Source organism: Heliangelus exortis, chromosome 6 (genome assembly GCF_036169615.1).
Source record: "Heliangelus exortis chromosome 6, bHelExo1.hap1, whole genome shotgun sequence".
Lineage (NCBI taxonomy): Eukaryota > Metazoa > Chordata > Aves > Apodiformes > Trochilidae > Heliangelus > Heliangelus exortis.
In genome coordinates this window covers 10632788-10659449 of record NC_092427.1, presented here as the reverse complement: position 1 = coordinate 10659449, position 26662 = coordinate 10632788, and the positions used below count along the sequence as shown (strand labels likewise).

The following is a 26662-nucleotide window of genomic DNA, read 5'->3' as shown; positions in this document are numbered from 1 at the left end:
AACACAGAAGCAATGAGATTAGGAGAAAAATAGCTAGCAGAAGGATGTTTTGGTTTGCAAAATCTCCTCAGACTGAATCATACATTGCCAGTCTCAGTACAACTTCCGGTGAGTCTATGACACAACTGTTTTGAAGTCACTATTCAAAATAACTCCCCTTATAGAGATGATTTTGTGTTCTGCAATATTAATTCCATTGACTGAAATTCAGCTCAAGAGACAATCCTTCCCCCATGAAGTCAGATATTTAAAATATCCAGATGCTCTTGGTACATAACATTCAGTTGTGCTGCTATTTCTACAGACTACCTTTGCCTATAATTCCACAAAATCCAGAATTAAGACCCATGTATGTTAAGTATTCAATCACTGAATAAAAGAATCAGTTGTATTTGGGTTGTTAATCTACTTAAGGGAAATTGACATTGAATTTATATTTTATAGACATAAAAATTCTCTGTTCAACATATTTATACTTCACATGTAATTTAAAATGCATCTTTCAGCCAAGTTTGCACACCTTGCTGCTTTTTGAGGAAGTTTATCCCCTTCCAGAGCACGGTGGGTACCATTTGACATCCTAAAATAAGCAGGTTTGCTGCTGGTATCAAAACATTGCTTTTTGATACCTTGTTCTTAGTGAGAAGAATTTGGAATCATAACTACCCATTTATATTTAAGACAGAAAAAATAGGGAATATACTACTTAGAGAAAATGTATGGAAGTATTTGCTGTTTTAACTAACATATGCACTGACAAAGCATTATGCAAAAACAGACTTTTCCACTTGTCTGGAGACTTTCAGGGATATCCAGCCCTTGAAGCTACTAAAAGGATGTTCTTAGTTTTCATCTCATTCCATGCAACAAAGAAACATGACTTATTAAAACTGCTGATGGTTACTAGTGTAGCTAGGACGTTTATAGTTCCATTTTAGTGTCTGAAAATATAAAAAACCAAGAACATTTTAACGAATTTTGTGTGACCTGGGTTACAAGTCTTACAAGAAGATTGGCAGTTATGAAAAATTATTTCTGATGCATAAAAGTACCTTCAAAGTAGAAGAGGATAAACTGCTTCCCACAAGCAATAGTCTTTTGAGATAAGTGGGCCAGTGGGTTGGCAGGTGATGTCTGACAGCAGTGGCCTCCTTTAGAAGCCCAGCAGGTGCTCTGATTATTGGCCTACCTATCTTAACATAAGGATACCAGAGAGTACAGTAACTTTTTGAGAAGGGTTTGTAGCCTACCTTCATTTCCATGCCTGCCCACCTGCAGCCAGAAACCAGTCATTTCTGGAAATTACATTACAGAAAAGGCCACAGAGATCAGAAGTTAAAAAAAGATAAAAAGAGGACAGTCTCAGTTATATTTCCCAGATGTTTTCACTGAAGTCCAAAGTGTGCACTTTGGGTGGATCATTAGAAGTCACACCAGGAGTAGACATCAAGGGAGATGTGGAAAACCATTCAGAATATCTGACAAACTTTGATCCTAGTTCTGCTGCCTGTAAACAGAAGTCCAACACAAAAAATACGTAGAGACTTGTCCTAGCAAATATTCACTACTAGCAGGGCACAAGCTGCTTGCACCTTTTGCAAAACTTAGAGTATTGATCCATCAGATTGTATCAAGAAAGCAGCAGAAGAAATGCTATTAAGTAGCACAAGAAATTTTAAAGTTTATACTCAAAGACATGAAGATATAGGAAAAAACAACATATAGCACTTACACTTGAAATCTGGTAGAAATTGTGTACCTCTTCTTCCAATGTCTAGGTATCAGCAAAAATGGAATATTATTCACTTTATTGCAAGTTATCTATTAGATGGGCTCATCTGAAGGTCATACAGTTGAAAGCTCTCATGCAGCCCCAAGAGATTCAGTCCAGAGAGTGACAGCTGATTTGAGGATGTGGCTCATCCTAGGTCCTACAAAAAAAGAGGTGTTTTGCATAGTCATCAGACTCTAGCCAGTGTCCTAGTATTTTCCTTGAATGAAGAGACAAGAGTCTTTGGATCTGGACCTTCAACAAAAGACTTGTGAGGGGAATGAAGTACCTGAGAGGAAACTTGGCAGAGGAAGATAAGAATTGGGTACACTGTTAACACATGTTCTGTCCATGTGGACAGAGTTGTGTTCTTAAACAAGAAGAAAAGTCACTTCTTGTTGTAAGAGTTCATGCTGATGTGAACTCTTAATGTCAGCCTTGGGCAAAAAGTACTACAAAGCTGTGGAGACTACAACATGAACAGCACCAATATAACCACCACCACCACCACCCCCAGTAGGTGGTATAATTTTATATTTAGTTTTGGGGTTTTTTTATTATTGCAGGTGAGAAACATGATTCTGAACAGAGCAGCTCTTCTGTAAGCCTTGTAACAAAGCTTCTGTTAGGTTCAAGCTGCAGTTTGCTTTAAGGAGAGAAGAGCAGATGTTCTTGATAAAGAAAAGTAGACATGATACATTGCTAAGCTCCTTCTGAGGCTTTAAACACACACAAACCATATCTCAAGAATAGTTTCTCCATTTTAAAAGCTTGCTTCTAAAACAGAGAACTTGCCTGGAAAGGTTAAGCATGAAAATGTTAAATATTTTGGAGACTTAGCTATGACCTTGCAAACAAAGCAAATAACCTACTTCTTCTACAGAGCAGTCTAGAGTCTAAAATTGCCTCATTTAAAGCAAAACCAGAAAACAGACTAGGACTAAACAGAGCTCACTTCAAAGCATTACCTGTTGCACATACAAGAAAAAATAATGGTATTTCTGTAAACCTTGGGTATGTTTTTAGTTAAGTGCTGGACTCTGGTACACTACATCTGGTATTTAGGTTTCTTGTTCCACATGCACAAAGCCTTGTACCTTAGTTATCTGGCTGTAACCTTAACTGGAACACAACCTGAAGACCTAAGTCTTCACAACTGGTGTGTGCCATTATCTGTTTCTTCTCTCAAATGATGTGGAGTGGGAAGAGAAAAATGACAACACAGACCTTCAATCAGACTGCTGACTTGCAAAACAAAAAATCCAGTTCATTTTGACAGCTGAATCCAGCTATGTGGATGTGAATGAAAGCCAGTTATTTAGTTCATTTTTCATAGGTGACTAAAACGCCCCCAGTACCATAAACCTGCATGGACCAAGTTCAGATTATAGATTCTGGATCAAATTACAGAATTCAGGTGTGACAAAAGCTAGGGGAAAATAAAGAGTGAAAGGATTCTCTCAATTTTCACATGAGAGACCATTTCACATCCAGTTTCAGTTTGCTGTCTGGCAATGTACAAAGTTTTCTGCAGGAACCTGTCAAAAAGTCCATTCATCCTAGAAAGTCTGTAATGATCTGATCATGTGGAAGAACACCTTCCTGCCATGCTTCTGTGCATATTCCCTCCCTTTCACCAGTATCAACACTCTAGAATTTTGTAGCAAAAAGTCCAAGTTTACCTTACAAAAAATTCTTTAGCTCTGATGAAAACTCATTAGATTTTGCTTCATTAACTCTCAATGCTCCGTTTGACTGGAAGCTTGCTTTCCACTCAGATCATAAACCAGTGCTGGCATTACCTGCACACTACTTAGTTTTGTGTGTAGTGTAGCTATTTCCAGAAAAAATATACATAACTGGGTCTAGTGAACTACTAGCACACTACACAATTCCTAATTGCTCATGTAGGAATTCAGGTACCTAAAGAGAAATCATCTACCTGAAAACCATAAAGCAACATGCAGACAGAAAATGTGCAAACACAGCCATTAAGTCAGTCATGGGCAAAAGATGTTGCACAAAAGTAAAGGTGCCCAAAAGAGTTATGCACTGGAGAATTGATGAAAAGCAGCAAGCTGCTTTGTAAGGGTAACACTGTGGACCATACATTTCCATGAAGCATTACAGAAATGATACAAATAAATCTGGTTTGGATTTTTCATCTGAAAATATCAAGTTAGAAGATAACAAAACCAGAAGTCAAAAAACCAGATGTACTTCATGCATATGATGGGGATTTAGAGAATATCCAGAAGTAACACTCTAAAGCCCAAGCAAGTACAGTACCTTAGTACTTTAGGCAGGGCGGCTTAGGAAGCCTCCCAGACTACATGCAAGGCACTGTCTGTTTTAAGCTTGTTTTTTGACATTTTACTATTGCTTTCTTTTTTTTTTTTTTTTTCCTAGTTCACAGAATAGCAAATAAACATTCTTTATTCACTTCCACATCAACGATACTTCTATAAACTTGTTTAAAACCTTGTCTTCTGTATTGTTCAAACTGAAGAGCACTTGGTTTTCAATCTGTGCTTGTACTAGAAGCCAGGAAATACCTACAGTAATCCTTGTCAGATTTTCTGACTTTTTCAGTCTGAGATAAGGACAGAACAGAGCAGCATGTACCATTCAAAATGTGGGAACACACAGATTTCTAGATTGATGCAGCAGACTGTTAGTGGTTTTTTCTTCTCAGATTTTTTTTAATATTATTTGCTATTTTTTCTACCTTGATTAGTCAGAGAGTTGTTCAGGCCCAGATCTCTTTAGAACACTAATAGCTAATAAAAATTGAAATGGGTATATTTTATTTTTTATTTTATACTAATCAAATGTCATTTGAGGTTTTATAGTCCAGGTACTAAAAAGAATGAAATCCTTTTATAGACAGGACCCCACCAATTCTATTTTTGACTGCTTAAAGTATTTCTGCAGTATCTGCAAATTTTGTTATCTCACTATTTTACCCCTGTTTGCAGATTGCAAAGACATTGAACACTACACATACTACCACACTTGTTTAGGGGAACTGGCATTTATGGTACTCCCAGCAGGGAGGAATTTATGAGCTATCCCTGGAAGACATGGTCTAACAGCTGAAAAGCAGACAACAGCCGCAGATCAATCTTCTGTCTTTAATAATATTTTTTCTAAAATTCAGTGTGGAGAGTTTCTAGATGTGTATGGAGTACTGGCTTCATGCTCAGTAACCAGAATATAGCTGTTTGACTGAAGCATTGCTTTCTCAGGTATTATAACATCTGTAAGTCCATTTGTCCAAAATTGTTTCTAAGATCTCAAGTAGCACTTCAGAATAGCACTGACTGTCAAGCTCCTTTGAGTTTATTTAATGTCTATGTTCAAACACCAGCTTCAATTAATGCAGGTCTTGAGAAAATGCTTAAGCCCTACTTATGTGGTGTGGAATTATTCACATGCATAGCTGCTTTTCCTGAATTAGATTTTATTTCATTTAAAGATCAAGTTCAAATTTATTGCATTTTTAAAAAATCATTTTTATCAGAGAGACCCAGAATAAACAGGAGAAATACAGAAAATTTAAGGTGAGTTCTACACCTTTCAGTACAGTGGACCTGAAGGGAACATGCTGTACAGAGAAATATTTCAGTGCAGCTGCAATGTCAATCAACAAGTGAATCAGAGCTTGTAAATCTCTGTTACACTAATGGGGGCATTTCCACACAGGTGTTGCAGTGGTTTTTTTGATGGAGCTTTAATAAATCACTCTAGCAGCAGCAACATCTGCCTTTTTACTTTCTCCAAACTGTAGCCAGCTGACCTGTAGCCATGAAGTGCATGAGAAGAGTTTTATGCAAACCACCCATGTAGCTCACCTGGACCTTATTTTCCTGTAAATGCAAGTTGTCCCAACTTAAGATGGGATTATAAGAAGAAAGGACCTCTATCTATCTTAAATAGTAGGTTTATATTTAATCACTCTCTATTTATTCTCTTTTTTGAAAAAAGTTTCTCAAGGTTGGCAATTCAAAAGCAGTCAGATGCCATAAGACCTGGATAAAGTCCAGAAGGGAGCTTTTACCCCATTGCTACTCAGATGCTATCCTGGCTTCCTCCTACTTCCTTGTAGTTACACATTTTAAGTGCTAACCTGGCACACAAAGAGGACTGGCCAAAGTAGTGAAATTCTCACACTCTGTCAAAGGACAAGTGTGCAGAATAATGAGTTATTTTATGCAGGATAATGAGTTAGTTATGAACTGAAGACAGTTTCATTTCCAGAATAGATAGGTGTCATGTGGGAAAGCATCACTGTCTTCATAGCTGAGGTTCTGAGACATGGAGAAACCCAGAGACATGAAAAACTCACACTACAAGGAAATCAGCCTTCCATATTTACTGTTGGAACAAATAGTCTGACTCTATTTCCTCCTTGCCAACATATTTGCTATTGCATCAATCAATTTGAAGACTCAAGTTGCCACACAGAAGGGCAGCTGCTCTTTTCACCCTGAATAATCCCTAAAGCCATTAACATCACATTGGCCTTTGGGCAGGCATCAACATGAGCAGTATTGAGTAACAGGAAAATCAGTCCAGACAGAACAGGTCCAGAGTCTTGGCAGCAAAATGAGAAGCATATAAAAAACAGTGTTACAAATGAGAGACTGTTGACTCCCCACCATAAGAGGATGTGGACATGTATTAAAATACAACTCTGACAATTTTCAGTAACTTCAATGTTACTACAGCTCTGCAGAATGGAAGGGTCTGTAGAATGGGACAAGAAGAGTTCAAAAGCAAGGGCAAGGCACAGGAGCCCTCAACAAAATAAGGAAGACAAACTTGCTTCTGAGTCTCTCCTTAAAAAAGAAAAAAATTGCAAAGAGGAAGATTTCTTTCCATCGACTTAACTGGTGTTAAGGCCTTTAAAAGTGCTACATTTTATGAGTAGCTGAATAGTTTCAAAAGTTTGAAGTGCAAAAAATTGCAAAAACATAGCTGATCTGGGCATGTGGTTATGGGTCATGTAGGATGATTCAGTAAGAATGTAAATGTGTTCAAAAAAAAGTTTAACATAATAAAAACAAATTGTTGAGCAACAGTCTTCCCTCTTCCCACCACAAAAAGCTTAGCTTTTAATGCCTGACAAAGATTTTTACTCAGCTGTTGTTCCTTCATGCATTAAAAATTGAGAAAGGTAGATAAAGATTCTTCAGAGAAAGCACAAACATTAGGAAGCCTGCTGACAAGTACAGGGTGAAATTCACCCTGTTTCACTCAGTCATTAGCAAAATGTGCATATGTCTCCACTTAGAAGGAAATCTGTAAATCCTTCACTGTTTTATCTCACAGACTTGATCATAGGATCCAGACACTCTTAACGCCAGCTTGAGACTGGCACATCATCAGGACAAAAATTTCTGTTGATACCATACACACAAAAAACCCAAAACTAAACAGCATCAATAATTTTCAGAGAGAGGATCTCTTCAGAACAATAGCATTTGGTTTTGAACTGTCAGTCACTTGTTAAAGTTGACAATGCACTGTTTCTTTCACTGTAAGTATGATCATAAATCACTAATTACACTTGCAAAAAATAATTTTTCCATTCCACATTATTTCTAGAAGATTGAATATTTTTTTATTATTATTTACCAATGCAAAATTTCTGGCTTACTAGGATGCAAATTTATTTATACACCACAGAATACCAGTGGCCCTATCTTCTTGTAGGAGCTACGCTGCTGACCAAAAGAGCTTCACACTTTCATAGCTTGGGAATACTGTTCCTAGGAATTCAGTGTCAGTACCCATGATCAACAGGCAAGAAGTCTCTATAAATTTACATGATCACATTTTCCACATGATCTACTCTGGAAGTAATTAATGAAAAAAGACAATACGTGCTTGCTTTTTGTGCTCAAAATACACAGATATTGGAAAAAATGTTTGGAGAGACAACATTCGTAAGGACAACAATCCACAACTGGAATGTAAGGTGGTAACAAAAACTCTTTGTACATGCCCACACTTTATTGATGTGACTGCACAGTTGTGTGTGCATCTAAAGTCTGTCTGCTGGTAGTGACAAATGCTGCTGGCACAGGCAGTGCTCTGGGTAGGCTCTAAAAATCCTCAGTCCTGTGCAGTGCTTTGTTATTTGTGCTACTTGGATGGGCAGCCAAGCACACTGGGCATGAAATGTCATTTGTTCCAAATTTCAATAAAAAGGAGAACTGATGTGATTACAAATAGGTTTTCAAAATGCAATGTTAGACTGTGAAGCTATGGATATATTAGGCACCCTGAACATCTAGTATTTCTTACAGCTTTGTTTATTCTCTTATGTGCACCTTACTGCTATGCATTAAGTAATTAAATTCTCCATAGATAAGACTATTGCAAAACATCAGCTCCTCATTAATGACAGTTACTGTTGTTTTTATCCTATAATAATCTGTAAAATCTATAAGGTTTCCAGGCTTCAAACATATACTTTTTATAACAGCTTAGCTTAGTTAGCTTGGTTTAGCTTAGCTTAGTTTAGCTGGGCTTAGCTGTTCTGAGAGAATTCAGAGTAGCATATACAAACTGCTGTGTTTAAAATAAAAATAAAGGGTTGAGCAGCAACTGTTTAAAAGAAAAAACCCTCAAAGCACTAAGTGAAATACTAAGTATAAATTGACGTGGCTATAAATTTCTAGTCCAACAGATCAGAATAAATATTTATAGACATGCCGAGTTCAAGAGAAATTTTGTGGGCTCACCTCTTCTTTCTAGTGCTTTCTCTCAAAACTAATATTCCTGTGATCTTGGTAAGAGCAATGCACACACAGAGTCAAAAATAGGTACATTTGTTTAGCTTGTGGAAAAAGTGCTTACTGTGCATATGCTTTCAATAGAGCTCCTCTTAACTGCAGTTGCTGGCATTCTCATTGAGAGATCCGAGCAAATCCAAATTTTTCCATTGAACCTCTGAGTGTGTAATAGTCTCCCGAGCAGATAAATCATTGTCTACACTTCTGTCCATTAGCATATCCCAAGAGCTAAACAAGTTTTTTTTGTCAAGACACAGAGGATCTAACTCTACCATTGTGTTTTCATGAACTGATGCTCTTAACCTAACAGCAGTCACATAGACATCGGTGATGTTTGCACCTAGAGCAAATCTTAATTTCTTCTTCCAAAATCAGAAGCTGTTTCCCTCCAATAAGGACAGGTTCATTCCTAAGGTACTTGATGAGAATTGAACTTCTATAAGACAGCAGTTCAGTTCTGAATCCAGGGATGTATTTCTGTGGGATCTTGCACAAAACCAATAAATCACATTGTGACTCAGTACTGAATGTCAAGGGGGGTAACAATTTCCTCTGTTGTTGTAGCTAGGAAGGTCAGAGAAGGGTTCAACTCTTAGTCTGGGCTGTGTATGTGTTAAATGCTACCAGCAAACATCACAGTAGGACTCCAGTTAAATCAGATGGCTTAAGTAGTACCATGAAATCAGCAAAAATCAATACCATTTACCATTTGTCAATATATACTTCTAATATCTTATCTTAGTTCTTCCTTAAGTGTCCTGGGTTTTAACATAACTTTCTTTGGTTTGAAATACATGTACAAATTGTTGTAATCTTTAAATGAAAGGTTCTTATATACATCACACATTGACATACAATGTGACTTTTAATTAGTTTTTAGTAAGCTCAACTGTTGCTTTAATAATAAATAGCATATTCCATAGTGTACCGTTTACTATTGTATTTTGAAAAGGTTTAGAAAAGCAAGGAAAATTTTCAAAGAAAATTTTGGAAAGAAAGATAAAACAATTTATTTTTTCCATTTCACCTCATACTGCAAATGTGAATGACCTTCTACAAAGGTCTCTAGATAAGCAATAAAAATATGCAAAGCTGACTTGGAATTTCTACCAGTTGTAGCCACAACATTTTCAGAAGACAAGAATTGTTCTGTCTGACCAGAAGTTTACAACAATGCGGTGATTTAGAGAGAATAAAGCCATCTTCAACACCAGCCTAGAAAAAGATTTTTTTTTTAATGGAACATTTCCAGGTTTTCACTCCAACATGCAGAGTGCTGTATGTTCCTAAAACTCCTCTGAAGGAAAAAGGTGTAAGAGCTTAGACCATCTCTAGAGTCTCACTACAGCATATCCTTAATGTGGGAAGTCTAAACCAGAAGTAAAGTTTCTAATGTGAGAGTTAATAAACATGATTTAACTCCCAAACTATAACCTGACTGTCAAATTTCCTAGAAGAATAAATTCAACCTATTCAGGAAGGTAATTTGAGGCCCTTATACTGGACCAGTGATTTCAGGGATGATCAGTCACTGGAATGCCTTGGTTTTCTGGCTCCTCCTTGTGCAGAGCATTGACACAAAACCTCTGACAGCAGCAGGAATGGCCATATCTGCCTTGTCAAGCCCTCCACCAACATTTCAACATCTCTCTTTTTCCAAAGATTATTTCCTCCACATAAGAGAAGAACAGAAACGTGTACTCACATATTATGCTGAGCTATGAACTCAGATGGCTTTTGGCTTAAAGATCATGAATCATAGAATTGGCTGGGTTGGAAGGGACCTCAGAGATCATCAAGTCCAACCCTTGATCCACTACCACTGCAGTTCCCAGCCCATGGCACTGAGTGCCACATCCAGGCTCTTTTTAAATATCTCCAGGGACGGAGAATCCACCCCTTCCCTGGGCAGCCCATTCCAATGCTTGATCACCCTCTCTGTAAAGAAATTCTTTCTAATGTCCAACCTAAACCTCCCCTGGCACAACTTGAGACCGTGCCCTCTTGTCTTGCTGAGGGTTGCCTGGGAAAAGAGACCAACCCCCCCCTGGCTCCAACCTCCTTTCAGGGAGTTGTAGAGAGTGATGAGGTCTCCTCTGAGCCTCCTCTTCTCCAGGCTGAACAGCCCCAGCTCCCTCAGCCTCTCCTCATAGGATCTGTGCTCGAATCCCTTCACCAGCCTGGTTGCCTCCTTTGGACCTGCTCCAGGACCTCGATATCTTCCTGAACTGAGGGGCCCAGAACTGGACACAGGACTCGAGGTGTGGCCTCACCAGCGCTGAGTACAGGGGCAGCGCTGAGAAAGGTGGTTTTGTCCCCAGACACTAAACCATGAACTCTGGCAGCTTAGACACAGAATTATGTCCTGTTGCAGGCACCTGCTAGAGATTCAGTAACTCAATGATAAAGTCTTATAATCTGAACACTGTAAACTGAACTGGGCAGCTACAGAAGGACAATCTGGCCTTGCCTACTTTTCCTGCTGACTGTACCCTGTGGCTAGATTCTGAGCCTGGTTCATTGCTTGCCATGTCTGGGCCCAACAAGAGGTTCTGTCAGAGCACAGGGGCTGCCTGCTGTGTTAGGAGCCTGTGGGACTGTGGCCCACTGGTGATGGCACAGCCCAGGCATGGATCACCCTTGGTTTCTGGCTTGTTTTCCTTTGGGAAGCAGCCAGCCCTTGCTGCTCCCTGTCAGACAGAGTGTTGTTGGTTTTTTTTTTTCCTTCATGAGTGGGTTGAATTGTACAAGATCCACAGCAATGTTATTTTTTTTCAGCATGCACTTAGATGCTAGGAGGTCCAGATGTTACACATAAAAAAAGTATGTTGTCTGGTTTTGCCCAGTAGGTCTCCAAACATCATACTGCATCCAGGAGTGAACAGAGCCAAATAACATGTCAAATGCAGAAATTTTTAGCTTTGGAGTCTAGGTGCTACAGTGAGTGTGGACTGAGCAAAACCTCAATGAGTAATGATGTGTTTTGATTAGAAACCCTCTCCACATGTGGCCTTCTGTAAAGATTCTAAATGCATCAGGCTTGCTGTCTATTAACAACTTTTCTTTTTCACCAGGGTAAAAGCAGAACTATACCCAAAAAATGTGATTCGATGTCCTTTGGTGTAATTTAAGTCAAACTCTCAGGGATGGATTTCTAGACAGTCCACTGCATACTCTGCTATTTCACATGCTCTGAAGCCCTCCCTGACCTTTGTGGTTCCATCAGCCAGACAAAGACAAGGTGCTGGAGAAAGCAAATCCATTACCAGTTAACCAAATGCATGTCTGATTAGAAGTATATCCTACCTCTCAGGTGAACTAATACAAGGAAATTTAAAGTCTTTTCAGCTAGAGGCATACTTCTGGAAGGCAGGAAAACCAAAACAAACAAAAAATGAATAATAAATGCAATCACCAACAACAAAGAAAACAAACAAACCCCCAAACAAACAAAAAGCAAACAAACAAAACCCAAAAAACCCCAAACCAAACAAAAACTTTTCCCCATTTCATAATTCTCACAACACTGTAGGCTACTGCAGCACAAGGAAAAGAAAAACAACTGCTCACACTGTTCCCAGTTACTAGGTCTTCTTACCCTTTAAGCCTGTTATGACTATGAAAGAACTCAAATGAAAAATTCCCCCCAAAAAACAAATTTAAAACACCATAACAATAAGTTGAACTCATATTTCACATACTACTAAGAACATTTGTTTAAGTAAGAAATCATAATGCTACATGATGAGTTTTATTGCCAGTGGAATTGACCACAACAAAGACTTAGACCCTGGCTCAGAGGAGTAATGGAGTCTAGCCTGGAAAAAATTATGGTATTTTTCAAATTAAAAGCAGAATTCAAGATTATAATAAGATCTGTTGAAATGTGGGAGATTCATGATTAACCATCATGGGAGAAGAAAAATAAGAATTATACTGAGTGCTTCTATCCTGACTTACACAGATATAATCTCAGAAAATATCTCTGTTCAGCTATTTCAGATGTTTCCCTTGGGAAACTGCTAGATTTTTCTTCTGCTGCTTTTTCAGTTTTTTTTATCTTATCCCTAGATAATGGAATCTATTATTATTCGTGGTATTTATTCCATCATTATTTTTGTGAAGTCTGAAACTCCTTTCCACCAAAATATGAATATTTTTTATCTCCTTTTCCTCTGCAAATTTGTCAGTACACTTCAGGAAGTTTTTGTCTGACTTCTATTAAAGGACTATCAAAAAACCCAGTAAACCTGAAAATCCCTATAATGAAGAAAATTTTCTTTAAAATCAACCCTAGCATAAAATAACCCATCCCTATGGATAAATCTTTAAACAAACACACTTATCTTCTTCAGCTGACAGAAAACCATGCTTTTCAATAATACATCACATTAGTGACTGATCACAAAGTAGTTGATCTACAATAAACTTTTCAGAGACAACAGTTTGTTGGTTCTCCTAACTTGAACTTGATGCAGATAGATGCAATTAAATCATACAGAATTTCATTGTCAGGTTCCTTATCTGATTTTTATTGCTTCCACCTCAAAATAATAATTATTAGAAGCATATTAATGAAAAACTAGGGAGAAAAAGAGCAGTACAAATGCACAGCCTGGCTTCAGCTAAAAAAATGGTGATGTGGGTAGATAATACACAAAATAAATAAAGATCCTCTTTAGTGCCATATTTATATTAATTGTAAAAATTGTAAAAAAAAAATTGTAAAAATCTCTTATTACTGTTACCATCCTTGAAAAAAAAGTTTTTGCTGATCCTTTACATTCATTTGTTAGTATCAAAACAATAAAGGACAGGGAGTCAGTCTTTCTGTCACTATGCAGAGCAGCAGAGAACTGTAACCAACTGGTTACAGATAAACCACTAAGGTGAGAAACAAGATAGAAAGCAAGCAGAATAATAAACATGATAGTGGCAAATGACACATTTTTTCCACAGGTTGGGGGTGGGTGGGTCACTAAAACCAGGCTCAGTTATAAAAAAAATTAAAAATCAACCCTGAGAAATGGCAGCTGAGAACAGGGTTATCATATGATATCCTATCTTCCCCAGTCATGGCCTCTTTCCAACTTAGATATTTAGTTTAGGTGGAATTTGAGAATAGTCAGTATTGCCTAGGATTTCTGAATGTCTGGCAGCTTGAAGTAGCTCTGCAAAAGTTCTGACCAAACGTTGCTGCCAAATATCCAGAAATCCTGGCTGTTGTCTCAGTGAATGCACAGCTCAGTTGCATTGGACTGTGTACCAAATCCAGCACTCATGAGAATCATCACCCAGCACTGCACAGAGGCTACTCAAGGAATGATTAAATATTTTATCTGGAAAGTCCTGAGTATAACTATGGTTGCCATAGGTGACAAGAAAGAGGTATGAAGTGATATTACGAGATAAAGAGAGTGAAAGGATTGGAGCTTATAGAGCACCACTCCTGTCTAAAAGCAACACATTTTTTGAGCAGCAATTTGCATACCTGCAGTTTTTTCCAAAGGACATATGAGAAAGGCAGGGAAAATGGGAGCCAACACTTGGCTGATTGTGAAGCTTATGAAGGGAAGTGTCTTTGAGTAATTTTGGGTGTAGCTGACACTATGTCAGTGAGTAATTTTGACTTAATCCCACTTTAACTACTTTACCAGCAGAGCATCCACTCCCACTTTGCCCTTGTCTAAACTTGAAACCCTTTTCAGCCACTGTTTCTATACACCAATAGAGATTTATACAATGAAATAAAACCAAGTAAAATGATGCATGCATCACATATAAGACCACATAAATGGAGTAAAAAAACAGCACTGTGGTAAATTACTGTAATGGGAGATTGATTAAACCAAAGAGGTAAAAAAAGCAATGGATGATCCAAACATAAGAAAAGATGTGCCACAAGCTGTACACAGCCACCTAACAGGTTTATTTTCCTTTTTTATTTCACTTGTCTATAGTCCAATGTGTGCTTTATACAAAATGTTAACTCCTAAACACACCACATTTTTCCAAGAATGCTCACTGGCACATGGAAAGATCAGATAAAATCTCCAGTCAAATCAACAACTTTTTCTATGCTTTGTTCCCCAAAATGTGCCTTAGTATTTCATATGAGGTTTCTGGGAGTATCACAGCATCTTTACAGATCAGCACAAATCCTCCCACAGCCTTCACTTTCATCAGACAACTGCCTCCTGTGAAAACACAGATCTTTCCTGAGTTTCTTCCTCTTATGGCTCAGAACAGGCACCCCCCCCGAAAGAGCAGACCCAAAACCACTGGCAGCTTCATGCAGTTATCTGCCTGGTACATTTTGTAACAGCAAACATCTCATGCTGACAGCAGAGGATGTTGTGCCATGTCATCACCTCTCATATGGACTTCCCTTGTTTCAGCTCCTGCCATCTCAAATCTAGATGTACAATATCATTAAGATATGCTTCTGCAGTGCCTGCTGACTGAGGCTTGGAACTGGAGTACAGATTGCTTCTTCAAGTTCAAAGAAAAGATAACAAAGGTTTTGCCATGTAAAACTGGTGTGGGAGTCACAGTAAAAAAATGCTGTTAGATCTCAGTCTTGCTGTTAGCAGGTAGTTGAAAGGATTTACAAATTCTGTAGGAGTGTTTCCCATCAACACTTAATGTTCCTCTACTCTTTATCTCATAACCCACCACATAAATGGGTCTCCTCTCTATCTCAGAAGAGATGGCAGGATCACTGTCAATCTTTCCATTGCCTCTTGTTTCTCATTGCTTGGTCACAGTTTATTGCCTTGGGCACAACATTTCAGAGTACCTGTGCAACCACCAGCAGCAAAAGTCAATCAGAAGTTGGCAGACTGATGCACATCATTTGACTTAACTGATTTTGAGAGGTACAGGTAGGGTGTTGCAACAGCAGAGTGGTAGAAGGACAAGCAGAAAGCACATTAAAAAGAAGCAGGACATGACACTCACCTGGCTTGCCTTAAAATTTACCAGGGGAAGAGTAGAATACTAACTACTCAGTGAGCATCAAACTGCACTAAGTAGCCCAACATCTACTCAAAACTATGAATTACAGTCAGTACATGAAATCTGGCTCTTTGGGATTAGAATACCAGACTAGGTTTAGTAGGCTGATATCTCAGTTCTGGCAATGGACCACATAAGATGGTTCACATGAAGCAGAAAACCAATACATATTGCACTGCTGACAACTGTTCAATGCTTTATCCAAGGAGAAAAATTCTTTCCTGAGCCTTAGGCAATCAGTTTGTGGTCTGTAGCATGACATTTGGCTGTTTCTCTCAAGCAGAGCTGTAGCATGAGTATCCTTTAGGCTCATAAAATTAATGACCATCAATATTATTCTCAAAAATTATACATGTGTGCAGCCAAACCAGTCTGAGTTAACAGTTTTCAGCAATCAAATGCATAGGTTAATATCACCCTGGCCAGGGTTTGTTAGAAACTGATGGTTCTCTGACCTGTTATTTATTTTATGGCTTGACATTTCAGTGACACTACGACAGAGAGCCAGGAGAGTTCAGAATATAGTTTTGATGTAGCAACAACCCTGCTGCAGACTATTTTATTGGTCTCGGAACACAATGCTTAAAATAGGGAGGGAAAGACAATGTGGGTCAGTGGTTATGGAGCAGTCAAGGGTCTCATTGTTTGTTCTCAGCTTGTTTATCAGTTTGCTGCAGAAACCTAAATAATTTCCCATATGCCTTAAAGGATCTTTCTGTACAGAGTTTAACATGGAATGGAGAAAACAGGATGAGACCACAAACATTCACTGACTCCTTTTTTTGGAAGTCACAGCACAGAGTCCTGTTGAGGTCTCTCCATCCTGCTGCCCTCTTCACCTACACACATCACCAGGACTCCAGGGTCCCATTGGGGTTTTTGTGGCTGCAGGGAACCAACCTGCTTTTTAAGACTTTCCCAGGCAGTCATGGCAGAACTTTTCAATGCTTCTAAATGCAGAAAGGGGAGGATTAGCTTGCCATCTTAATAAGCACATGAGAAGGCTCACAAACCCAAGTAAAAGTGTAACCTGAGCCTTAACACAAGGATGGGCCAATTCAGGCTGAGAGCAACCCTTAAGCTGGGGGTAGGTGGAAGAGGAGTGGAGTTAGGGCAACATTTGAATTACTGACAGGTTCTACTATGGACACTTCCTATGGACTTCCTCCCTATACAGCTACAGTGGGAACTTAGAGCTGGATAAAAAAGCCCAATATTTAGAAGTCAAATTTCTTAAAATGAAGCAAGACATCTTCTCAAAAGGATGGCGTTTGAGACATAAGACTAGATATATTTTTAAAGCACAGAGCTTGTAGTTTCTGAAAAAACAATAAACAGGATACTAACAAAACAGGAACACAGAAAACTGTGCACAGTTGTGGAAATCTTCTGTTGCCACCTCTGTCCATCACAAGAAAAGGAAATCTATAAATTGGAAAATTCCAGCAAAAAGTCTTTCTAGATGCATTTGCCAAGCACAGATGTTAATATATTCTTGACATCCCAGTGAGAATTTAAAAAAATTCATCTCAGCAACTGATTAATAAACAACTGAGATGTCCATGCAGCAGGGGAGCATCTAGGAAAGGTAACCTTGCCTTTGCCTTACCAAGTGGCTCCAGTCCTTAGTCAGTGCTGCAGGTCAAAATCATGCTCATACACTTGAAAGATGATGAGTTAATTTATTACACTGAGGTCACATTGAAAAACTGATCTGCAGTTAGATATAGATAAACTTGCTGAGATTTTAATATGAAAACCAAGGTGGTAGTGGAAGGAACAGAAAAAAAGAATTCCTGTTAATGGACAACTCCAGTTCCTTTCTAACTCAAGTTTCTTACATTTGTGGGCTATTCCTCAGTTTTTCTGCACTCTCCTTGGTCTTGATTTGCTGTTTCACACAACTTAGTCTACATGCTGCTGGAAAGAAAAGCAAAAAGTTTGACTTTGGGGCCCTCTCTTCCTTGTTCACTTAATGAGAGTACAGGATCATCACTATCAGATTTATATCCTGTCTTGGATTCTCAAAATGTTTGTTCTTTCTGATAAGATAAATTCCTCTGCAGATGAACTCTTTGAAGAAAATCTCCCGTCTAGCCAACGTTGAAACTTCTTATTTTTCTTTAGCCTGAGTCTAGTTCAATATTTATACTGTGTGATGAAGCAGGGTATCAGCACCACAACCCATCATAACCAATCATAGCATATCACAACAGCCTATTTTCCAGGACAGAAAAATCTAAGCTTATTCAGCAGCTACTTCTATTACTAAGTCACAATAAATTGTTTTTATTAAGATTGTCCTTCTGATCCTGTTCTTCCAAACATCTGGCACATTAAAGCCACAGAAGAAGTAACATTGTTCTAACCAGCTGAAGATGGACCAGATGATCCAAGCTTTGTAGGCTGCAATCTAGCTGGACTGCAGCTACCAAGCTATGGTTTCAAACTGTACTTTTACATAGCCACTAACCCTGCCTGTGCTACTAGACTAAGAACACAAATAAAAAACATATCTTAAAAAAAAAAAACAAAGCAGTAATGACACTTTAACTTGTAGGTTATTATATTTTACAATTGCTTCCATTTGACTAATAGTTAAAGAGTCCGTGGAGTGCACTAATAATTGGAAATATCCCACCTGATCTTTTAGCCAGGACATATGAGAAATGAAATACCACACCTAAGCAACATCACATGTTTCAAAACTCATTTCATTGTATTATTATTTACCAGTTGCTTTGCTCTCTGTAAGAACCAGAGTAAGAAGACATACAGAAGAGTATGAAGGAGCAACATGTTGCCATTTTTCCCCTGTCTGCAACAATGGAAGGTGAAATAATAAGGCAAAAAATTAAAAATAGTAATAAAAAAAAAATTTAAAAGGTAAAACCAATAAGAAAGGGAATCCTCACTGGGACTGACCAATCTCACACACAGAGATTTTCTGACTGGTGCCTTAAAATGACAATAAAAGTAAGCTAATTTTTAAGAAAATTTTATAAATGTTTGATAAAACCCTGATCATTGGTTTGAGTATTTTCACTGACATTATCTGCTTTCTATGAAAAATGCCAACTTTTCTTCAAAACCTGAAATCTAAGAACTACTTCTGAGTTTTGGCTTTGTGTTTTAACAACCATATACTCCAAAAATTGTTTTCCTGACCCACTCCTGCTGAAAAATCCAAGTTCCCGATCTGCTCTTGCATAAAAAATTAAAATAAATATCAGATGCCCTCTACTGGCCCTCAGTTTAAGTTAGAATTTCAGAAGTAATGAATTTCCCAAATTCCTTCTAGTCCTCACTTTTGTTACAGTAAATCTGCAGTTTCCTGCCTCTGTCAGGCAAATCTTACCACTTCAAAGTTTAAAAATGTGGTCAGTTTGATGATATAGCTGTCAGTATGCAACCAGAGCTTGATATAGACAGAAGGAAACAGAGGAAGAGGGGAAATCAACAGCCCATGGAAAAAAAAAATTGGGCTAAGGGAGAAGAATGGGAGAGACCTAGAACAAGGAACATGATCATGCCAGGGTTGAAGCATCACAGAAATATGGATGGCAGTAAACACAATTCAATGTACCAAACATGAGGGAGAGGGAAGAATCTGGGATCCATACCCTGCTACACAGCTTTTTAAACCCTTTGGGTTAACAAGTTTCCTTAAACAACCCAGTCTTTCCTCTGAAAATTATATTTTTGCTTTCAGGTTAACAAAGTGTCTGGCAAGAGGTGGAGACAGAAAAATGCTGCAATGCTATTACAGATTCCTAGCTTGACTGCTAGGAAGAAAATGTTGTACCAGGGTTCTATGTGTCATGAACCTTCACAAACAGGCAGATTTGGGATGCAGAGATGAAGATGCAATAGGAAAACATGTACTCTCCAACTGAGAGACTGCTCTTGAAGCACTGATAGTTAGCCCAGTGCCTAACATGCTCAGCAGGGTTATACTTGACACACATTCAGGTTTTGCAACTCTCCTCTCTCCTCAGAAACAAACCTGCACAGCTCCCACCTCCTCAGGAGGGTAAACACTGGTGCATTCTATGAGTAAATTCCTATGTTGCAGGTGCAACATCACTATCTTTGCAGCTTCAGGAAAGGGCAAATCCAAATGGAGAAGCCCTCTATCATCTCTGTTCCTTACCTTCCCCTCAAATCTTGCAGTGGCTCCCAGCTGCACTCGGATGTTCCGAGGAGGAAGAGTAAATGCTGGTGCTTCAGGAGGGACAGGAGGGCTGACAGTCAGGGAGGTTTTGGAGACTCGAGTAGATGTCACCAGTTTCACATCCCCCATGGTGTGGACTGTAAAAGAGAAACAAGTGTTAATATAGAAGCTATGATGATTGATTACTTACTTTACTGTAACAGCCACGAGTCAGATCAGAGCAGCTTGCTCTATATGCATGCTGGATTTGTATACATAGTGATAGTCTTCAGCCTAAGGTGACAGGTGGGGTTTTCTGGTGGGGAACTGACCCCCAGGAAGACTTCCTCGTGTGCCTACAGTTGTGGTCAGGGTCACGCTCTTAAGCTGAACTCAGTTTGAACTACAGTCCCAGACTAGAGCCTTAAACAAGAAGTCATCCTTTACAGCTGCATTAAAAGGTAATAACTTTTTTCAGGAGGATATTTTCACAATGTGACTTTGATTTTCCTGGCCTGGAATACACCAAAATCAATAAGTCTCAAAAGCAGAGCCAGTGTTTAACAAGTACTTATGAAATAAAGAGCCGTCTGTTTGCACTGGATTTAAGTTGCAAGTGGGAATGTGGAAAATCTGATTTTTCATAACATGCTTTCAAGATCTTAAGAAATATCTGGATATCTCCCACCAAAGTACTGCTAGTACATAACAAATACTTTTGCAGAAATTCCAAGTCTCTACTGCAAATCCTCCTACAGCACATATACTAGTATAATAGTATGGAGACCAAATTTAATAATGCTATGAAAATGGCATTTCAGAGGCCTCATTAGAGATTCCTGTTTCAGAGGGGATTGTTCTGCTAGACAAAATTCCCAACAGAAAGCAAAAATTATTATATTTTTTAAAAGTAAAATTTCAGGTTTTCTAGGGAAAAAAAAATGTGGTAGCTGATCCTAGTACTAAACTGACTGCCTGCCAGTCCTTGAATCTACATACATTAGAAGCCCAAGTATATAATTGCCTATTTCATAGGCAACTTGAAAAAAGAATAAAGACTAAGAAATGGATCCACCAATAGGTCATGTTAAACCAAGGAAGAACAGTGGGCTCCCTCTGCCATACACACCAACCCATGATATACTATGTATTTATTAATCTGATTCTAAAGAAAGTTACAATAGTACTTGAGTAAACAATGAAACTTGAATTATTTTTTCTGGGGTTAAATTGAACTAGGGCTGCATTATTTCTGAAAATATGAAGCATACTTTCCTAGAACAGGCTGCAGTTATCTAAGAAGCAGAGAAACATAAAACTCATTCATTTCCAATAGGACTTACTCTCTAATATCATATTTGTGCATTTGAAAACTCAAGTCTGAAAACAGTGTTTTCCATATACCCTGCCTGACATGCTCCATAAACATACTGAAACACCTTCACAACACTGAGCAAAAACACCTGAAGAGGGAAGTTCCTCTCATGGAAGTTTTTAGCCGAATAGTTAGATGTTTAATCTGAACTGGAAGTTTTGGCTTCCTCAATCAATAGAGAGAAAAAAACAGCTTCAGAGAGAGTTTTGTTCTCAGGTGTGGGAGGGTGCCTTTGGCTTCACAGCTTGCATTTGTCAGGAACTATAGTTTAGAAGGCAAGGCCTTCCAGCTAAATTATGTATGTACACAGATTTTCTAAAAGTTCTTGAAATCTCCTTCCTCATTCATAAGACTCAAGATGATGTGGACTTCAGATTTCTTCTGGAATGGTGTTCTGTTAGCATTTCTCTGTATGGACCTAGAAAAACCCAAGAAAATCTTATTTCTAACAAATGAATTACTGAGACTGACACATAAATGGAAAAAAGATGATTTCCTTAACTACAAGCAACTCTTTAAAACACAAGCAGAAAAAAAACCCAAGCCAACCAACCAAAAAAAATCCAAGCAAAAATTATCTTCACATCTTAATGTATCACAGAACCATATGAAATCATTATTTAATTTAAATAAGGAAGAAACTGATTGTTTTCCAGAGATGAGATAAAATCCAAGACTTGTTTCCTTTCTAACAAAAGTACTTAGCCCCCTAACAAAGCATGGCAATCTCTCACAGCTATGGTCATTACAATGAAGAATCATTTGCCATTTTTCTCATTAAGGAGAAGACTCCAAACTCAATTTTCCATTTAGTGAAAACTGGAGTTTATCCCAGCAGACTTTCAGTCAATTACACAGCTGTAAACTGCTCCATACCCCTCTGCTAAACTGCACCTTTTCATAGCCTATCGATGCTAAAATCCACAAGGTATCTCTAGCTGTGAAACTCTGGGAAACTATCAAATCAGTCTGACTGCAATAAAAATTTCAGACCACCAATAGAGACACTAATGTGCCAGGTATGGTACAGATTCTATGAAAATCTTCAGTCTGAAGACAATGTAATGCAAAGCCTATGCTTCTGCACACATCTGTATCAGCTTTGCAACACCAAACTAACAGTAAAAAGCAGATAACCCATAAATTTTGTTTAAAAAATAACATTATAAGAGTAATAAAATGGAAAGCAAAACAAAAAGACAACGACCACCACCCCACCCCAACAGCCAACATCCAGAATCTAATCCAAACTTGATATACTAGTGGAACTCTGTTTTGGTCAATGCCATTAAAATAGCTGAAGGAAGAGAAAACTAAATGTACATGTTAACTAAATGCAGATGTTAACAGGACTGATCTATAGGGACAAAATGCTGAAGTATCAGTCCTTAGCTACAGTGCACTGCTTAAGCAGGCAGACTTTAAGGAACTTGTTAGGCATGACATCTGCTTATACACAGAAGCCTCCACACTGGGGCTACAAATTCACCAACACCTAAACAGAGCAGATGCCTGGAAAACAAAGTGTTCAATATACTCTCATCCTCCAAGCATCACGGGGCTCAGGTATGCCTGAACTGCATTAGCTGAAAAGCCCTGTGACTAGGAAAAACCCTGAAAAAAACCTAGGAAAAAGTCCTGAACAACTAAGCCACTTCTGCTGGTCAAGTTACGTTTCTATACCATTTTGGTAAGATGTCAAAAACTGTCAAAAGATCAATACCTAATATAGTGAGACTGTAAAGCATGTAATAAAGCAAGAGTTAGTATTTTCCATAAGCACATCTTGCACATATTTGTTTTTCTAAATCAAGTGTCTAAATAGGATTGAATTTACAAATTAATATTAGCTCAAATCAGCACAAGAGGTTTTCTAGCAACACAATCATCCACATTCAATCATGGTCTAATCATCCACATTCAGCAGTCTGACTTCAATTAGCTGTGTATGCTGAAGAGGCTTCTAGTAAGTAATTAGGAAGTAATTTTTTTTCAGGTTATGGAATGTTTAACAACTCTTTTCCTAGCCAAATAAATATTCCACGTTGTGCAGTTTGGTTTTATCACAGAACTGCTACATCCAAATATTTTAAAGAAACAAGGTTCCAGAAGACAAATCTTTTTCAAACTTAGATTTGAGAGAGGGGAATAAAGCAGACACTTAAAACCTATGGAAAGTACCTGCTTATTTTTGTTCTTTTGTGTAAGCAACTGCTAAATAAGGTTTGAAGGATGCTGCATGAACTGGTAATGTTTAGTTTCACATGCTTTGTGCACCTAGACTGCTCTTTAACCAAACCCAACTGAAGTTGCAATACAAACACTGTGGTATTAAGCATAAAAGAAAACTACCACACAACTGTTGGCTTGACAGGTAGTGATGTGGTTAGACAGCATTTCTAATCTGGATTTTTTTTTATTCTTAATCCTTTCTAAAAAGCACATAAATCCTTACAAATTCTCACAGTGTGCCCTCTAATCTTTCTAATACCAAAGTAGACTAATGTATTTCTAGCATTTTTCACTGGGAACAAATCTATGTCACTCAATAGTCTGCTCACAAAAATAAACCCAAGAAAGCAAACACTCCAAAATTCACCTCTTAGTTTTGCTTCCTCTGCTTATCTTTTATTAGTAAATACTTACCATCAGCTTCCTACACAGCCATTTAACTAGGCTAATTTCTTTTCATCAAGTCCTTCCTCCAAGGCAGAAGAATTACTAGTTTCAGAGGGGACGTGTGTGCACATGAGAGAAAAAGCTCTTACAACTAAGAGGAAAACAGAGCTGCTTGCTGAAAAACCTCTGCTTGGTTTACTGAGACAGCAACTCTACTCCTAAGCAGCACATTTCTACTTGGTCCAGCTATTCTATTATTTTAGCCAGACTGCCCTCAAAAACCTCTGAACCATCTCTGAAATCTGGATAGAATCTTTTGAAGCCTTTAAAAATAGGAGCAGAAAGACAGACAGCCCAGGGTTTGGAGCATTTGCCTGCTGTTTGGGACCCTGGTTGAATTCCCTGCCCCATAATGGGCTGCCTGCATGACCTCAGGCAAGTCACTAAGCCTCTGTTTTCCCACAGCTCCCCATTTGTAAAGTTGGGATTATTGTACTTCCTTACTAGAAAAAAGTGCTGTGAGGATGACTGTATTAGAGAGTGGGAATCAGGCTACAGTGAGAGGACCTCATATATAGCTAGCAAAAAGCACAAAACTACCATAAATCTACAGGATGCTGGATCTCATTACAGCTTTCTTATTTTTATAAACAATTCAGTGTGGGTGTGTGTATGTGTTTCAAAAGGCACTCATTCCACTTTACTGGGCAAAATTTATTTCTTTCCTTACACAGATCTCTGAATTCAACAGTTTTGCTAGGGAAAAAATTTTATCCACTATGCTTCAAAACCATCAGTATTTAAAAGGGATTCTTTAATTTCTAAACCTGCTTGACAGCTTTCTTATTTTCACACATCTTATTTCCTTTACTACAGGCTCTTTCTTTCTCACAAATACAAATGCCTGGATACCCTACTTCTATACAAATCTGTAACTGAACACATTCTCCACAAAACTACAGAAATTGATTTTTGCAGCCAGATGACTTGTGACTGTCTTTTCAGCCTTACACTCCAAGGCTGTATCCTGCCTCCTGACAGCTACCAGCACCCAAGAAGCAGCGTGTAAAGAGAACAATCAGCTATGGAAGATCAGCAAAGGTGATGAAGGCTTGTGTAGAATTAAGAGATGGGAAGCAGTTGGAAGTCAGAACGGGAAGAGAGGGACTCATAACCCCACCAGTCATAGCCACACCATTCCAGGCTGCCTCTCCTTTAGACCCAGTAATTTTAACTTGAATTGCCTCTGGTAAGGGAATAACAAGAAGACTGTGCTGTTGCAAGTAGGACTAATTTGAACTGGCCATGCTAGAAACACAAAAGAAATAGATCTTTTATTTTTCTAAGGGAACAAGAGGCTAATGTCCTCAAATCATGCTTTTGTGATGTTCGGATCTTGCTGTGCCTGTGCTCTACTCTTTGTAGGTCTTGCCAAGTGTGGGCTCAGAGTGGGTCCTGACACTATAGGAGCAAAAGAGATTTTGTATCAGTGCTGACTTGACTGGGGTTTCTTCTTATGTTGTGTCATCCATAAACGATCAACATCATCTCACCTGTTCTCTACATACCTGGCTTCTAGAAAAGCCCTTTTGTCATACAGATTTTCATGGCATTTTCTACCCAGATCCCTGGATGTCCTGTCTTTTTCTCAGCTAAATTTGCTAGTGACTATTAGAACACGGCAGAAAGAAGAGGATCAGATGACAAATCTTTATGCACAATTCCATAATCCAAAAATTTTGCAGGCTTAAGTTTAGGCAATACCATGTGTGTGAAATCCCTGGGTAGATTCCCACAGTATGCATTTGCATAACTGTCCCACACAAATGGGAATTACAGATCAACTTGCAATTTGTGCTAAAACTTCAGCTCACTAAAATAACAGCTAAAAAATTCTGCATTCATTTACTATTTCTTTTAGGACCATCATCTCAAAGATTTTCCTAGAGGTAAGCAGGTTCTTCAAATCCCATCATTTCAGTTCCCTGGAATTCACACTCAGCAAGTCACCCATGAGGCTTCGCAGTAGCAAGAATCTTGTATACAGAAAAAGTAAAGAACAGGTTCAAATTCCTCCAGGAGCTCTTTTTAATAAAATACTATTGCAGCCCCCATGTTTTATTCTTATACAATAATGTTCTATGGGTTGCTTTGAAGACTAAAATACTGCCAACTCCAAAGACAATGTACACATGTGAGACAGTGAGAGTTTGAGCTATGAAGTACAGAGTTTTCTGAAATGAGGCTTGGTCATGTTCTTATATAGCATCCTGCAATACCTTCTAGGAGTTCAGGCCACACAGTTTGAGAATAGATGAGAACAAAAGTATTTTGTGGCAGATTTCCTTTAGTCTACTGTACATCTTGGGTATCCTTGCAAGGAAAAGGATAACTGTTCCTATGTACTCTTTCAGGCCTTCTGCAATACTCAGTTCATGAGGTTTTATTGAATATGCAGATGACAACAGTGGCTACTGTAGGAGTGTCCATGTGTAACAGTAGCTAAACCAGTGTGACTGAGAATAAACATCATCATTAATATCCAGATGACAAGCCTCTAAAAGAAATACAAAGATATTGATGTACAGCTTGTGTGACACAGTACTGAACTATTTCTAGCACACTGGGCAGAGAGTAAGAAGATAATCTATTTGTCTCAGCAATAAATTTGGAGCTTTTATTATATTTACATAAGTAATACAGCATTGGTTTTAATCTGAAATGGTTTCCATGGTACAATTACACAGGTGGGTGAGGAATTTCATCCTCATCTTTTATAAAAGAATAACTCAGTATCATACTAAGTGACCTGCATTTATTTAAAGATAGGTTTATTAGAACACAAAGATGATGACAGTCTAAATCTCTATTTATATAAATTGTATAAGAAAAAAATATTCCATGTGTTCTTATCAAGGGAAAGA

At 38.2% G+C, this 26662-nt stretch overlaps 1 protein-coding gene across 5 annotated transcripts in view; it reads right to left on the bottom strand.

Annotated features, from left to right (window-relative positions):
• Positions 1-26662, bottom strand: part of MYLK (myosin light chain kinase) — a 187910-nt gene that overhangs the window by 119658 nt on the left and 41590 nt on the right. For all 5 annotated transcript variants that reach the window (XM_071746633.1, XM_071746635.1, XM_071746637.1 and 2 more), the window contains exon 2: positions 19745-19902. In XM_071746633.1, the coding sequence (XP_071602734.1) occupies positions 19745-19894 (150 nt within the window). In that variant the 5' untranslated portion in view covers positions 19895-19902. The remainder of the gene's footprint in view (positions 1-19744; positions 19903-26662) is intronic.